Below are 15,914 nucleotides of genomic sequence, written 5' to 3'. Positions count from 1 at the left end.
CATATAAAGTGACAAAAGGTCAATATTTTATACAGTAGGGTAAAACAACACAAAGGCAGAGGTTGTTTAAAGGTAACTATTGCCCAGAAGTTAGTAATTAACTGTGCAGTATAGATTATGGCCTAATGTCACCAAGGATTAATAAAGTGACATGATAAAGAGAGTTGTTTTATTACTTGTTAAAATGCATCATAGCTATTAGAGTCCATAATCTACATTTAAATACATAATGAGTACTTATTTCTATTACTCTTTTCTTTGAGGTTAATACGAAAACAACTTAAGGAAAAGTATACATATAACAGTCACAGATGCACAAGTTTACCATAGACTGTGGTAAGCAAAGGAAAGATGACATATTATACACTGTAAAAGGGTCAGACATAAGGTGAGTGGCTCACCTCTTCTCTCCTTGGAGTCAGAATTACCTGTGTTAACAAGTGAAAAATAGAAACATTCACTCAAATTAAAGAAAAACATTACTATCAATCAAAAGTAAGAACATAAACCCTAGGAATACGGATACTTTTATCTTTGTATATATTGGAACTAGAATGAGGCACCCTCAACAACTGGGGAACAAGACTGCCCAGATTCACTAAACTAATCAGTGGTTTGTCCTTCTCTGAGAATAAAAACAATGCAGTATCAATATTCATAAAAAGGACAATATAAAGAGGAATACAAACAATGGTATCAAAGGTCTTTATGTCTTTTAGGTCATTAAAATGCAACAGCACATAATTAAGGATATGAAAGACCTAAATGATAACAGGCAGTAAAATCTAATTGGTATAGACCAAATTCTATATACTAAAAGAAAAAAACCTTTTCAAAGGCTTATGAAATATCCACAAGCCCTTATAAGTTCCCTGCAGTAGAAATAATACAGACAACATTCTTTTATGATAATACAGTAAAACTAAATGTTAACAAAGAAACACTTGAAAATTTAACACAAAACCAAATTGCAAAACACCTAAAAAAATAAAATCAGTCTTGTGGCAAAATCCACCAATTTTCTCCAATATCAGTCTCCTCTTTCTCTTGTCTTTGGTACAGAACACATTTTTGTTTTTTCAGCAAGCTGGAGCTGTCTAGCTAGAGACTACATATCTGAGACTCCTTTGGGTTGTGTAGGAGTCATATGAAGAATTCAGGCCAATGGGATGTGAGCAAAAGTAATGAAGACAACTTCTGGTTACATCCCTTGTAAAAAAATAAATAAATAAATTGTCCCCACTGCCTCTGTTCACCCTTCCCAGGGGCTAAAGCCAGAACCCAACGATGAGAGACACCTTTAACTAAACAGATGAGGAAAATTTTGTTGGGATGATAGAGCCACAATAACTTGATCAGGAACCTGGTTGTAGATGAGGCAAAGTCCCCTGTCTACCTCTAGAATGGGGAGAGAAAGAATTTTAATTTAGTTAATTAATTAAACTTTTATCTTAATTGTAGTCACTGAATTTTAGTTTGTCTTTGTCAGAGTAGCTTAGACTGCATCCTAACTAATACAAATACCTACAGGAACACTCATGGGATATGGCTAAAGCTATGCTTACAAATAATTCATAGCATTAAATATGTTATTTATCTGGGAAGAATAAAAAACAAACAAATTAAGCCTTCAATTCAGGAAGACAGAAAATGCACAAAATAAATGTTAAGAAAAGTGGGAAAAAGAGTAAGAATAAAAAAGAAATCAGTAAAATAAAAAGTGAAAAAGACCAAAGTAATAAATATACAATAGCAGGTTCTTTGGTGGGGGGGGGGAGCAATGAATCATGAAACAGATAGATGGTTAGACAACCTAAACAAACAAAAAAAGAACTTAAACACATAAGATAAATATTCATAATTATGTAAGAAATTAATCCTAAGAGATGACTTTTTCTCAAATCTATTCAAATAATTTTGAAAACATGAATGAAATGCATAGTTTTTCTAGGTAAACCCAATTCTTTCATGAAGCAAAAAAAAAAAAAACATAGTGATAACTAAAATTTACCAAAATGTAGCACAAATACAAAGGAAACACAAAGACCAAATTCATTTAGAAATAACTTACAACTCTCAATGGAAAAAATCCCAAAATAAAATAATTATCAAACAAATTCCAACAGTTCATTAAAAAACAATACAACACAACCATATACAGTTGTTTTTGCAGGAATGTAAACAACTCAAAAATAGTAAATCTATTAATATGATTCATCACGGCATTTAAGAAAAAGAAAAAATCATATAGGTCTTGCTCATTGATGCTGAAAAGGCAATTGGCAAAATTTAACACCCATTCTTGACATAAATGCTATTTAAAATAGAAATAAGCGGCAAATCCTGAATACAGTAAACATGTTTATCTCAACTCAAGAGTCAGGACCACGTTTAATGGAAAACCACTGAGAATACCCACTTACAGAGTCAGGTACAAGACAAGGCTGTCTGCTTTGTTTCCTAACTTTTTTTGGGGGGTATTTGTCATTTCATTTAACCACAAGAGAAAAAGAGATCTAAAAATTAGGCATAGATATTTGCAGATGAGATGATTTAAAGACTTATGATAAGTAAACAGAATTATCTCAAATGCTAAGGAATTTATTAAGATGGCCAGTATAAAAAGTACCTATACAAATCAATAATCTAGCAAGTCCAGGAATTCCAGCCCAGATGGAGGCATAGATAGACACACTAAGCCTCGCACAATAAAAAGAAGGACAATAACAAATTTAAAAACAAAAAATAACCAGAACTGACAGAAAATTGAACTGTATGTAAGTGTGACAACCAAGGAGTTAAAGAAACATTCCTTCAGGCTGATAGGAAGGGCATAGACAGGCAGCATAGCAGAGAGGACTTGTCGCAAGGTGGTGCCTAGAGGATGGGGGTGGGCAAGGTGCTGCTGGAGGCCAGCAAGATGGTGGATGGCAGACTGGGCGGTCCCACATTTGAGTGCAGACAAACCAGGAGGAACAACTGGGGAGCAAGACAGACCACACAACCCAGGGTTCCAGCATCAGGAAATAAAGCCTCAAAGCCTCTGAATGAAAATACCTGTGGGGGTTGAGGTGGCAGCAGGAGAAACTCCCAGACTCACAGAAGAGTTCACTGGAGAGACTAACAGGGTCCTAGAATATACGAAAGGCCACTCAACCAGAAATCAGCACCAGAAGGGCCCAATTTGATTGTGGGCAGTGGAGGAAGTGACTGAAAACTGGCAGAGGGCGGAGCCAAGTGGCATTGTTCCCTCTTGGACTCCACAAATTGCATAATCATTGGTAATCAGGATTCTCTCAGACCTGGATGAATATGAAAAAATGAAGGCTATGCTAAGTGAAATCAAGGAAAACGTACAGGGAACCAACAGTGACAGGAAGGAAACCAGGACTCAAATCAATGATTTGGACCAGAAGGAAGAAAGAAACATTCAACCAGAACACAACAAAGAAACAAGAATTCAAAAAATGAGGAGAGGCTAAGGAACCTCCAGGACAACTTTAAACATTCCAACATCCGAATTATAGGGGTCCCAGGAGGAGAAGAGGAAGAGCAACAAGTGGAAAAGTTATTTGAACAAATAATGAAGGAGAACTTCCCCACTCTGGCCAAGGAAATAGACTTCCAAGAAGTCCAGCAAGCTCAGAGAGTCCCAAACAAGTTGGACCCAAGGAGGAACACACCAAGGCACATCATAATTCCATTACCCAAGATTAAAGATAAGGAGAAAATCGTAAAAGCAGAAAGAGAAAAGGAGACAGTTCCATACAAAGGAGTTCCCATAAGGCTATCAGCTGATTTCTCAAAAGAAACCTTGCAGGCAAGAAGGGGATGGAAAGAAGTATTTTAAGTCATGAAAAGCAAGGACCTACATCCAAGATTACCCTATCCAGCAAAGCTTTCATTTAGAATGGAAGGGCAGATAAAGTGCTTCCTAGATAAGGTCAACTTGAAGGAGTTCATCATCACCAAGCCCTTATTTTATGAAATGTTAAAGAGACTTATCTAAGAAAAAGAAGATAAAAAACATGAACAGTGAAATAAAAACAAACGCACAGCTATCAACAACTGAACCTAAAAAAAACACAAAAACAAAAACTAAGCAAGCAACTAGAACAGTAACAGAAAAATCACAGAAATGGATATCACATGGAGGGTTATTAGCGGTGTGGGGGAGGGGGAAGAATGGGGGGAAAGGTACAGGGAGTAAGAAGCAGAAACGGTAGGTACAAAATAGACAGAGGGAGGTTAAGAATAGTATAGGAAATGGAGAAGCCAACGAACTTATATGTATGGCCCATGGACATGAACTAAGGTAGGGGAATGCTGGTGGGAGTTGGGGTACAGGATAGAGGGGATTAAAGGGGAGAAAAAATAGGACAATGGTAATAGCATAATTAATGAAACATATTTAAAAAAAAATCAATAGCCTAAATATACCTAAAACTAAAACAATGTTACATGTCAATTATAAATAATAATAAAATTGTCTCAATAAAAAAAATTGTCTTCTTAAATAATGCAAGAAAGTACTCTATTTATACTAACAAAGAAAAAAAATGGAGAAAGCAAAAAACCCCTTCAAAATATTAGAAACAAAACATGTGCAATGTCAGTAGCAAAAACTTTAAAACACTTCCAAGTAATACAAAATAAGGCCAGCAAATAGACTACCCTGCATTCTTGGATAGAAAGACTTAAAGATGTCAATTGTCCTGTTAATCTATTTCACATGACCAATAAAAACTTTTTTCCTGCTGTACAAATTGATTTAATGTTCACAAAGAAATATAATCAAGAATTGTTAGCCAAATTCTGAAAAATAAGATTAATAAGGGATGACTCACCTTATCAGATGTTAAATATTTTACAAAGTTACAATTATTTCAACAGTGGGATTTTGTACATGGACAGAGAAAAAGATGAAGAGAAAATACATATGGGAACCTAAATACATATCAGAATTCAATATATGATAGAGGTGGCACTGGAATCAGTGAGGTAAAAATATATCGTTCATTAAAGGGTATTGGGACAAGCAGTTAACCATTTGGGAAACACAGATGCACAGTTCACACTTTACAACAGAATACATTCCAGATGGATCCAAGATTTCAGCACACACATACAAGCACATGCAGATGCAACACACACATAAAAAACCAATAGAAGTCTAGAAGAAAATATAACAAAATATATTTGATAATACTAGAGTCAGAAAAGCCTTATTAAATATGATCTAATACCTAGAAAACATTTAGTTGAAACTGATAAATTTTTTAATTAAAAAATTTAGAAGCTGCTGACAGTTTCTGCAATGCAGAAAAGCTAGATGACCAACTGAGGGGAAACATTTGCAGCTTATCATAAGTAGGCAAAGGGCTCATTTTCCTAACATTAAAAGGCTTCTTTAAATGAGTCAGAAAAGCCTAACATTCTAATACAATTAACACATTTCATGTCTTAGAGGAGACTGCAACTGCATTTCACTGGTGATTTCTATTCAAGATCAGTAAAACACAAGTAAACGTTTACTGTACATCAGGATGTCATAGTCTGAAACCACACATTTTACTCATCACCACCATTTTACCAATCCTTCCATAATTATTACATCATAATTTTTGGTTAAATCAATATTTAATGTCTTATATTATTATGACTATGTAATATTATTACCTGCTGAGGTACAGGTATAATGTGCTTATTTTCCTTTTCTCATACTATCTTTTTCTGGGTTTAATAACTGCCTTATATTTTTCTTTGTTTAGTTTTCTATTTTTCTCTTCCAATTTCTGTGTTTTCATCTTCCAAAACTTCTATTATTTGAATATGAGACATATCCCGAATTAATTCTTTAATCTTTTTTCTTTCCTATTGAACTTTGCTTTGAATTTTTTTCTCCTTTTTAAAGTAAGCAAGTATGTAATTATATATTTCTTTTTCTTCCATTTATAACAAAATAATAAATACATTGTGTACATTTCTTCACATTGATTTTTTTCAGTTAGCCTATTATATAGGGCCTGGCAGAAGTAAGGCCTGCTTGACTGTGGTTAGTAGGGTAATAATATGGGTGTAATAATTTATAGTTTTAATTTGAACATTTTACCTAAAATGTCATATGGTGTGCTTGAATATGATATTATGTTACAGAATTACATGCTTATGATTTTTCAATTAAAAAGATGCGTTATTTGTGCCAGGCCTTGTACTTGTTCTATATTATAGTAAAGAAGTGCTTCATTATATAGATATACCTTAATGTATTTATCCAGTCTTCCCTACCAGTGTACATTAATGCTGTTTTCAGAGTACTCTTACAAAGAATACAAGGTGTCATTTCAAGCATACATGGCAATATGGGTAGGGTAAATTATTTTAAGGGTGCATCTGTAAACTAACGGATATTGCCATATTTCTCTCTTCTGGGAAATACAGTACCATAAGCAGTGTTATCAGAGTGCCTGTTTTTCTGCACTCTCTTCAGTGCAGTAAAGTATCAAACTTAAATCTGTCAGGTGAAAATCAGCAGCTCAGTATAGCTTTAATTTGCATTTTACTGAGTGAGGCTGAGCATCTTTTCATATTTGGAAAGATCATTTATATTTCTTTTTCTGAGAACTCTCTGTTGATATGCTTTGCTTGAGCTGGGCTGAAGCCCTGAACAAACTCTCACTGCAACTCAACTGTTTCCCTGAGGGCCCTTCTAACCTCACCCCTGGATACAGGTCTCCCACTCCATATCAAATTATTTTGGACATCCAGACCCATTTTCGTTCCCATGGTTTCCATAGATCCTTTCCTTTTCAGAGATAATGCTATTACTTGGTTTCTATATACTTGCATCTTCAGTCTCTCTTTCTTTAAGATTTTATTTATTTTTTAGAGAGAGGAAAAGGGAGAAAGAGAGGGAGAGAAACATCAATGTGCGGTTGCCTCTCGAACACCCCCCTACAGGAGACCTGGCCTGTAACCCCAGCATGTGCCCTGACTGGGAATGGAACCAGCAACCCTTTGGTTTGCAGGCTGGCACTCAATCCACTGAGCCACATCACCCAGGGCGCATCTTCAGACTCTTGCATCATCAGTTAGATCCTCTCTTTCTCTTATATTTTCAACCTTCATTTCTACCTTTAAACATGATTAAACCTCTCCAATTTAACCAGGAACCCATGCAAAACAGGACATTCTCCAGAATCTTTCTTCCTTCCTCTTAACCCTATATTAACCAGATATTACTGAGAATTCCCTATATCTAGATTTCATTACTTTGTTTGGGCAATTTTACTTATTTCAAGAAATTTTATGGGTAGGAAACACAAACAAAAATAATAAAGGTGAATAAGCTCAAAGAATGAAAGAAAGAACAAATAGAAACCATCTCTAGTACCTGAAGGAGGGAAAGTTTCTGGAGTGGTTGCTGCAGTGCTGGAATTCCCCTCCCAAGGCTCTGTTCTGGCATCTGTGAACTGGTTATCTGGAAGCCACGTTCCATTTGGTGAAACTGTAGTAACTACAGAATTGGTGCTTGCTATTCTTGTGGTCCCATTCTCAGAATCTGAAGAATTGACAGCAGGTACATAGGTAGGTCCCAGAGTTAGATTTGGGCTGAATGTTGGTGTCACGGAAAAAGTTATTGAAGGAGTAGTATTTGAAGTTTTGGTCTCTTCTTTTACTGACTCTACTATTGATGCTTCAACAGATCTTGTAGGTGAAACTACAAATACCAAGAAAATAAGAAAATATCACATGAATATGATAGCTTAAAAGCTCTGAGGCACAAAGTAGCAAGTCTTAGCAATAAGCTCTCAAACACTTGGAAACCAAAGAATGAACAAATGAGTGCGCACACCCACACACAGGATACACACACACACACACACACACACACACATGCACACTTTATCTAGTACTAGATCCTTTCTACCAACTCCAAAAGAATATATGGTCTTTTTGTTTACTTAAACTAGTATGTATATGGCATATGTCATAGTACATAGTATGGCATATACCACAATAATGAGCATTCACTGTGACTCAGAGATTTCCAAAAACATTTTACCATCACTTTTAAGTAAGACATTAATATTTTTTCTTTCTTAAGTATCACCTAAGTCTTCAATTGGGAGTCATTAAATGTAAAAGCAAAACTCTACTCTGAATACCAGCCTTATTAAATGACAATTTACCTGTGGTTGTGTTGTCAGCACCGACATGTATCAGACTACTGCCAAGCAGAACAAGAATGATCCAGGAATCCATGCTGACCTGGAAAATAGAGAGCTGTGTTAGATAAGACTCTATATTATTGTAACTACATCCAAGCTACTCACCAAATGAGTAATTTGGGCAAAATCTTCCTAGCTACTGAAATGTGCACACAGGAAAAATGATTTGTTTTTGGAGGCCGATATGTACATTTCCTCAGGAACCCAACTACTTAATTGAATCTTCAAATAAATATAAATAAGACTTAATAAGAACAAACTTTCCTGAGCAATGATTCTCAATCTTGGCTGTACTGTTAGAATCACCCAAAGAACTTTTAAAAATTCCCATGCTAAACTGTACCTCTAGAGGTGACATCTATGTAGCTGTCCTTTTAAAAATTCTCCAGGTGACTGCTATGCGCAGCTTTAGCATTTTCAGAATGAGTATGGAGAAGATAAGGTGGCTATATGGATTTACTGCTCTTCAGAGCAGACATCACATAGCTGTCCTCAACTAGAACTTTTATTTTACCTCAAACCATATTAAAGGGCCATAGCACATTCCCACCACTAACAGTGGCTCATTCATCCATTCAGATTTCTGGGCCCTACACTGAGCCAGGTACTAGGGAAGCAACTGCGGAGCAATACACTCACAGGTCCTATGTTCATGGGCCTCACAGCCTAGAGGTAATTCAATATGGTAGTGACTCTCCACAGGAAGAAGGACATGCCTCTTCTGAGGAAGGGTGGGGACATACAGGTGGTTCATATATACCCAACAACCATGCCTAACAGGAAATGGGTTCAGCAGGTGGCCTTCCCAAGGTGCAGCCATACAACATTTGACCACATTCCCAATTCTTCTAATCTGACCATTATCCAAAACTGAGAAAGGATACAATTTCCTCCACAGGATTAGAAAACGGACTGGAAGGCTGATTACTGTATATGTATATGTACCTATTCTTGATAAATCAATAGAAAATGGTTTTGGAAAAAAAATACATTATTTTGGGAGAGGGGATTAGACCGTTACCTCATTCCATATACCAAAATAAAATCCCCTTGAGTTGAAGAATTAAATGCTGAAAGCGGCCATGGCTGGCATAGCTCAGTGGATTGAGTGTGGGCTGTGAACCAAAGTGTCGCAGGTTTGATTCCCAGTCAGGGTACATGCCTGGGTTGCAGGCCATGACCCCCAGACACTGCACATTGATGTTTCTTTCTCTCTCTCTCTCTCTCTCTCTCTCTCTCTCTCTCTCTCTCTCTCTATCTCCCTCCCTTCCCTCTCTAAAAATAAATAAAATCTTCTAAAAAATGCTGAAAGCACATTTTTTAAAGGAAATAAATATTTATGTGAGCTCAAGATGAGGAAGGAAAATATAAAGGCAATGTAGGAAATCACAAACATTACAAATGAAATCCCTAACAACAGAAAAAACAAAAGCTTCTAAATATAAAACAAATCAATTATAAATGATGTTCATGGACAGGAAGACTCAATGTGTCAAGATGTCAGTTCTCCCCACTCTAGTGTATAGATCCAATGCAATCTCAATCAAAATTCTAGCAAGTTATTTTGTAGATACTGAGAAGCTTATCCTAAAGTTTATAATAGAAAGGCAAAAGACTAAGAGCCAACTCAATATCGAAGAAGAACAAAGTTGGACGACTAACACTATTCTACTTCAAGAGTTACTTACTATAAAGCAACAGTAATCAAAACGATGTGGTTCTGGTGAAAGAATAAATAGATCAGTGGAGCAGAAGAAAGAGCCTAGACACAGACCCACAAAAATATAGTCGATTGATCTTTGATGAAGGAGTAAAAATAATACAATAGAGAAAACACAGTCTTTGTGCTGGAACAACTGGTCATACGGTATAAAAAAAAAAAAAGACAAATCTAGACACAGACCTTACACTCTTCACAAAAATTAATTCAAAATGGATCACAGACCTAAATGTAAATGCAAAACTACAAAACCTGGAAGATACACAGGAGAAAATCTAGATGACCTTGGGTATGGTGATGATTTTGTAGATACAACACCAAGGACATGATCCATGAAAGAAATAATCAGTAAGCAGAACATTAAATTTTAAAACTTCTGCTCTGTAAACAGTAAGGACATGAGAATGAGAAGACACATGGGGAGAAAATATCTGGCAAAAGACACATCTGCTAAAGGATTGTTATCCAAAATATACAAACAACTCTTAAAACTTAACAATAAGATAACTATCAACCTGATTTTAAAATGGTCCAAAGACCTGAAAAGACACCTCATCAAAGAAGCCATGGCTGGTATGGCTCCGTGGGCCTAGCTGAGCCTTAGTTGGGCCTAGTCCCACGAACTGAAAAGTCACCGGTTCGATTCCCTGTCAGGGCACATGCCTAGGATGCAGGTTTGGCCCCCAGTCAGCATGCATATGGAAGCCAACCAATCAATATTTCTCTCTCACATAGATGTTTCTCTCCCTATCTCTCTCCCTTCCTCTTTCTCTAAAATTAAATGAGAGGGAGGGAGGGAGGGAGAAAGGAATATTGATGGCAAGTATGCATATGAAAAGTTGTTCAACAACCTATGTTATCTCAGGGAATTGCAAATTAGACCAATGAAATACCACTGCACACCTATCCAAGTGGCCATGATCCAAAACACTGACAACAAATCCTGGTGAAGATGTGAAACAACAGGAACTCTCATTCATTGATAGTGGAAATGCACAGTGGTATAGACAACTTGGAAGACAGTTTGGTGATTTCTTATTAAACTAAACATACTCTTAACATATGATCCACCAATTACGATCCTTGCCATTTACTCTATTTTATTCAAGAGAGCTGAAAAATTATGTCCACACAAAAATCTGGACACAGATATTCATACCAGCTTTATTCATAATTGTCAAACTTGGAAGCAACCAAGATGTCCTTCAGTAGGTGACTGGATAAATAAACTGTGGGACATCCAGACAATGAAATATTAATGAGAGCTTTAAAAAAAGAGCTACCAAGTCATGAAGAGATATGGAGAAATCTTAAATGCATATAACTAAGTGAAAGAAACCAACCTGAAAAAGCTACATATACACCTGTATAATACTCTTGAGAAGGCAAAACTATGGAGACAGTAAAAAGATTAGTGGCTGAGGAGTTAGGGAAGAGGAAAAGAATGAATACGTGGAACACAGAGGATTTTAAGGACAGTCAAATCACTCTGTATATGATACAATGTCATTACACATCTGTCTAAACCCAGATTGTACACCAAAAGTGAACCCTAATGCAAACTATGGACTTTGGGTGATAACGATGTGTCAAAATGTAGGTTCATCAACTGTGATAAATGAACCTCTGTGCTGCAAGATGTCAGCAGTGGGGAGGTTGTGCATGTTTAGGGCACAGAGTATTTGGGAACTCTGCCATTTCGGCTCAATTTTGCTGTGAACCTAAAACTAATCTACAAAATAAGCCTTAAAAAAAAAAAAGAAGGAAACTGGGACACAAATAAGAGAAAAGATTAAAACCAGAACTCACATATCTATGAAAAAATTAAAACCCCAATTTCAAAAACCTGAAAACCTAAACAGATAAATTTACAGAACAAAAATAAAACAGCTAAGGAAATACATGAAAAAGTGCTGACCATCCCCGCTAATCAAAGGACTATGAGCCCTGACTGGTGTAGCTCAGTAGGTTGAGTGCTAGCCTGCAAACAGAAGGGTGGCTGGTTCGATTCTGGGTCAGGGCACATGCCTAGGTTGTGGGCCAGGTCTCCCCACTGGGGGTGTGCAAGGGGCAACCAATAGATAGCTCTCTCATGCACTGATGTTTTTTTCTCTCCCTTTCTTTCTCCCTCCCTTTCCATTTCTCTAAAAATAAATAAAATGTTTAAAAAATGGAAAATGAGATAACATTTTTACTTTCCAAATCAGAAAAGGCCAATCATATGAAATAGTGCTGGGGTAGGGGTTCAGAATAGACCTCCCCAAAAGTGCCACTTTGGCATGTGAATTATTATGAGCTAAAGGCAATCAAGACCCTGCAAGCTAGGACTTTTGGCCAAGATGGAGGCGTAGGTAGACACTCTGTGCCTCTTCGCACAACCAAAATAAGAACAACAATTTAGAAACAAAAAACAACCAGTAATGACAGAAAATTGAACTGTATGGAAGTCCAACAACCAAGGAGTTAAAGTAGACACATCCATCCAGACCAGTAGGAGGGGCGAAGTTGGGCAGCTGGGCAGAGCGGGGTTGCGGGGGGGAAAAAAAAAAAAAAAGGCGGTGGCTGGCAGACCCCGGGCATGCAAGACAGCAGCTGGTGGACCCAGTGAGGCAGCAGTTGTGGAGGGGCGCTGGTGCACAAGGTGGCTGGGGAACTAGGTGGTCCCACATTCACACACAGATAAACCAGGTGAAACTAGGGAGTGAGACAGACCATGCAGCCCAAGGTCCCAGCTCAGGGAAATAAAGCCTCAAAACACCAACTAAAAACACCTGTGGGGGTTGAGGTACTAGGAGAGATTCCCAGCCTTACAGAATTGTTGGAGAGACCCCCACGGTCCTAGAACATACACAAACCCACCCACACGGGACTCAGCACCAGAAGGGCCCAATTTGCTTGTGGGTAGTGGGGGGAAGTGACGGAAATCCAGCAGAGAGTGGAGCAAGCGCCACTGTTACCTCTCAGACCCCTCCCCAACATATAGCATCACAACCCAGCTACATGGGTTGTCCCGCCCTGGTGAACACCTAAGGCTCTAGCCCTCACTATATATAACAGGCACATTAAGACAAAAAATGGCCCAAACTTAAGAACAGATCAAAGCTCCAGAAAAAATACAACTAAGCGATGAAGAGATAGCCAACCTATCAGATACACAGTTCAAAACACTGGTAATCAGGATGCTCACAGAATTGGTTGAATTTGGTCGAAAATTAGATGAAAAAATGAAGGCTATGCTAAGTGAAATCAAGGAAAATGTACAGGGAACCAACAGTGATGGGAAGGAAAGTGGGACTCAAATCAATGATTTGGACCAGAAGGAAGAAAGAAACATTCAACAAGAACACAACAAAGAAACAAGAATTCAAAAAATGAGGAGAGGCTAAGGAACCTCCAGGACATCTTTAAATGTTCCAACATCCGAATTATAGGGGTCCCAGAAGGAGAAGAGGAAGAGCAACAAGTGGAAAAGTTATTTGAACAAATAATGAAGGAGAACTTCCCCACTCTGGCCAAGGAAATAGACTTCCAAGAAGTCCAGCAAGCTCAGAGAGTCCCAAACAAGTTGGACCCAAGGAGGAGCACACCAAGGCACACCATAATTCCATTACCCAAGATTAAAGATAAGGAGAAAATCGTAAAAGCAGAAAGAGAAAAGGAGACAGTTCCATACAAAGGAGTTCCCATAAGACTGTCAGCTGATTTCTCAAAAGAGACCTTGAAAGGCAAGGACCTACATCCAAGATTGCTCTATCCAGCAAAGCTTTCATTTAGAATGGAAAGGCAGATGAAGTGCTTCCTAGATAAGGTCAAGTTAAAGGAGTTCATCATCACCAAGTCCTTATTTTATGAAATGTTAAAGGAGCTTATCTAAGAAAACAAGATTAAAAAAATGTATACTAAAAGGGTAGCAAACTCAGAATGATTAACAACCACACCTAAAGCAAAACCAGAAGAAGCTAAGCAAACAACTAGAACAGGAACAGAACCACAGAAATGGAGATCACATGGAGGGTTAGCAACAGGGGAGTGGGAGGAGGAGAGAGGGGGAAAAGGTACAGAGAATAAGTAGCATAGATGGTAGGTAGAAAATAGACAGGGGAAGGGTAAGAATAGTATGGGAAATATAGAAGCTAAAGAACTTATGACACATGGACATGAACTAAAGGGGGGAACATGGGTGGTAGGGGGTGTGCAGGGTGGAGGGGAGTCAAGGGGGGGAAATGGGACAACTGTAATAGCATAATCAATAATATATTAAAAAAAAAAGACCCTGCAAGTTCAGTAGAAACTTTTCCTTCTCCCTTAAAGAATTTAAATTAAGCCCTGGCTGGCAAAGCTCAGTAGATTGAGTGCGGGCTGCGAACCAAAGCATCACAGGTTCGATTCCCAGTCAGGGCACATGCCTGGGTTGCAGGCCACAGCCTCCAGCAACTGCACATTGATGTGTGTGTGTCTCTCCCTCCCTCCCTCTCTCTCTCTTTCCCTCCCTCCCTTCCCTCTCTAAAAATAAATAAATAAAATCTTAAAAAAAAAAAGAATTTAAATTAGGGGTCTTGCCCATAATAAGAGTTATCATAAAACACAACAACAACAACAACAACAACAAAAAACTATCCGCATGACAAGGCAAACTACTAATTACTGAACATCTACTCTTATTATTATCGTGCAATGACCTTCCTCCTCTCTGAAGCCTCAAGGCACCTTACCTCACCCTTGGCTCAGGATGTCATATATACCTCATTTTCTCTTTCTGTCTTTGAACCTCTCATATATGTGGGGTCTCTGACTCATGTATGTGGGTTTCCCATGCATACACATGTAATTAAATTTGCTTATTTTCTCTTGTTAATCTGTCTCATGAGAATTTATAAGACCAACTGATAGAATTTAGGAAATTAGAGGAAAGTTTCTTCCTCCCCCATACTGGCAAGAGTCACTTGGAAGGAACAAATACTAGTGGGAATGCCAACTGGCCTACAACAATAAATTCCTTTCCAGAAAAATTATACAAAAATCTTAAAGGTGTCCATATTATTTTCTCACCCATTTTTAAGATTCTGGTCTGAAGTAAATATAAATAATCTGAAGCTCAGATTACAACGATACAGAGATATTCATTAAGTGGTAAAGTAGATGAAGTATTATGTTGCTATTTAAGATGATATGTTGTGGCTATTCAAAATGCTGTATTCAAAGAATTTAAGAAAATGGAAGAAGCCCTTCATTTAAGCTTTAAAAAAAGTAAGATCGAACTGAATATACCATATGATTTCAACTAAGTTTATGAACATATATGAATGTATAGTCATGACAGTGAGACTGGAAAGAGAAATCTATAAACATTTTGGCATAGCGTGTTATGATTTAAAAATTTTTCTTTATATTGTACTTTTTATTTCTAAATTTTTAAAAATAAAAAGCATAATATTTTGCCCTGGCTGGTGTAGCCCAGTGGATTGGGTGCTGGCCTGTAAACCAAAGGGTTGCTGGTTCAATTCCCAGTCTAGAGCACATGCCTGGGTTGCAGGCCAGGTCCCCAGTGGGAGTCATGTGAGAAGCAAACACACATTGATGTTTCTCTCCCTCTATCTTTCTCCCTCCCTTCCCCATCTGAAAATAAATAAACAGAATCTTTTAAAAAAGAAATTGAGGGGCAAGCACACATTGATGTTTCTCTCTCTTTCTCCTTCCTTTCCCCTCTCTCTAAATAAACAAAATCTAAAAAAAAATCAATAAAATTCAGTTAAAGATAAAACAGATTTCTCTACAGCATGAATGTAAGAAGCAAAACTAAAAGAAGGAAACTGCACAAGAAAGGCATATCCCAAATAAAAGAATGCAATGGAAAAGAACAATGCATAGTGGATGGCAGGTTGAAGAGGATTTGCATGCAGAGGATCTGCACGTATAAACTAGAAATGAGAGATATACCAGAATTTAAGGAGATCCATGTCACT

General features: G+C 37.4%; 1 protein-coding gene across 2 annotated transcripts in view; it reads right to left on the bottom strand.

The window, feature by feature from the left end:
• Window positions 1-15,914, bottom strand: part of PTPRA (protein tyrosine phosphatase receptor type A) — a 142,266-nt gene that overhangs the window by 63,214 nt on the left and 63,138 nt on the right. The window contains exons 3-5 of one of the 2 annotated variants that reach the window (XM_045833085.1): window positions 8,193-8,271; window positions 7,394-7,720; window positions 402-428 (exon numbers count right to left, since the gene is read on the bottom strand). In XM_045833085.1, the coding sequence (XP_045689041.1) occupies window positions 402-428; window positions 7,394-7,720; window positions 8,193-8,271 (433 nt within the window). The remainder of the gene's footprint in view (window positions 1-401; window positions 429-7,393; window positions 7,721-8,192; window positions 8,272-15,914) is intronic. The other variant, XM_045833087.1, reaches the window with a different exon arrangement.

The sequence above is a fragment of the Phyllostomus hastatus genome, unplaced genomic scaffold (assembly GCF_019186645.2).
Source record: "Phyllostomus hastatus isolate PE091 unplaced genomic scaffold, TTU_PhHast_1.1 phas_contig_17, whole genome shotgun sequence".
NCBI classification, from domain to species: Eukaryota; Metazoa; Chordata; class Mammalia; order Chiroptera; family Phyllostomidae; genus Phyllostomus; species Phyllostomus hastatus.
This window is presented reverse-complemented; position numbering and strand designations above follow the sequence as displayed.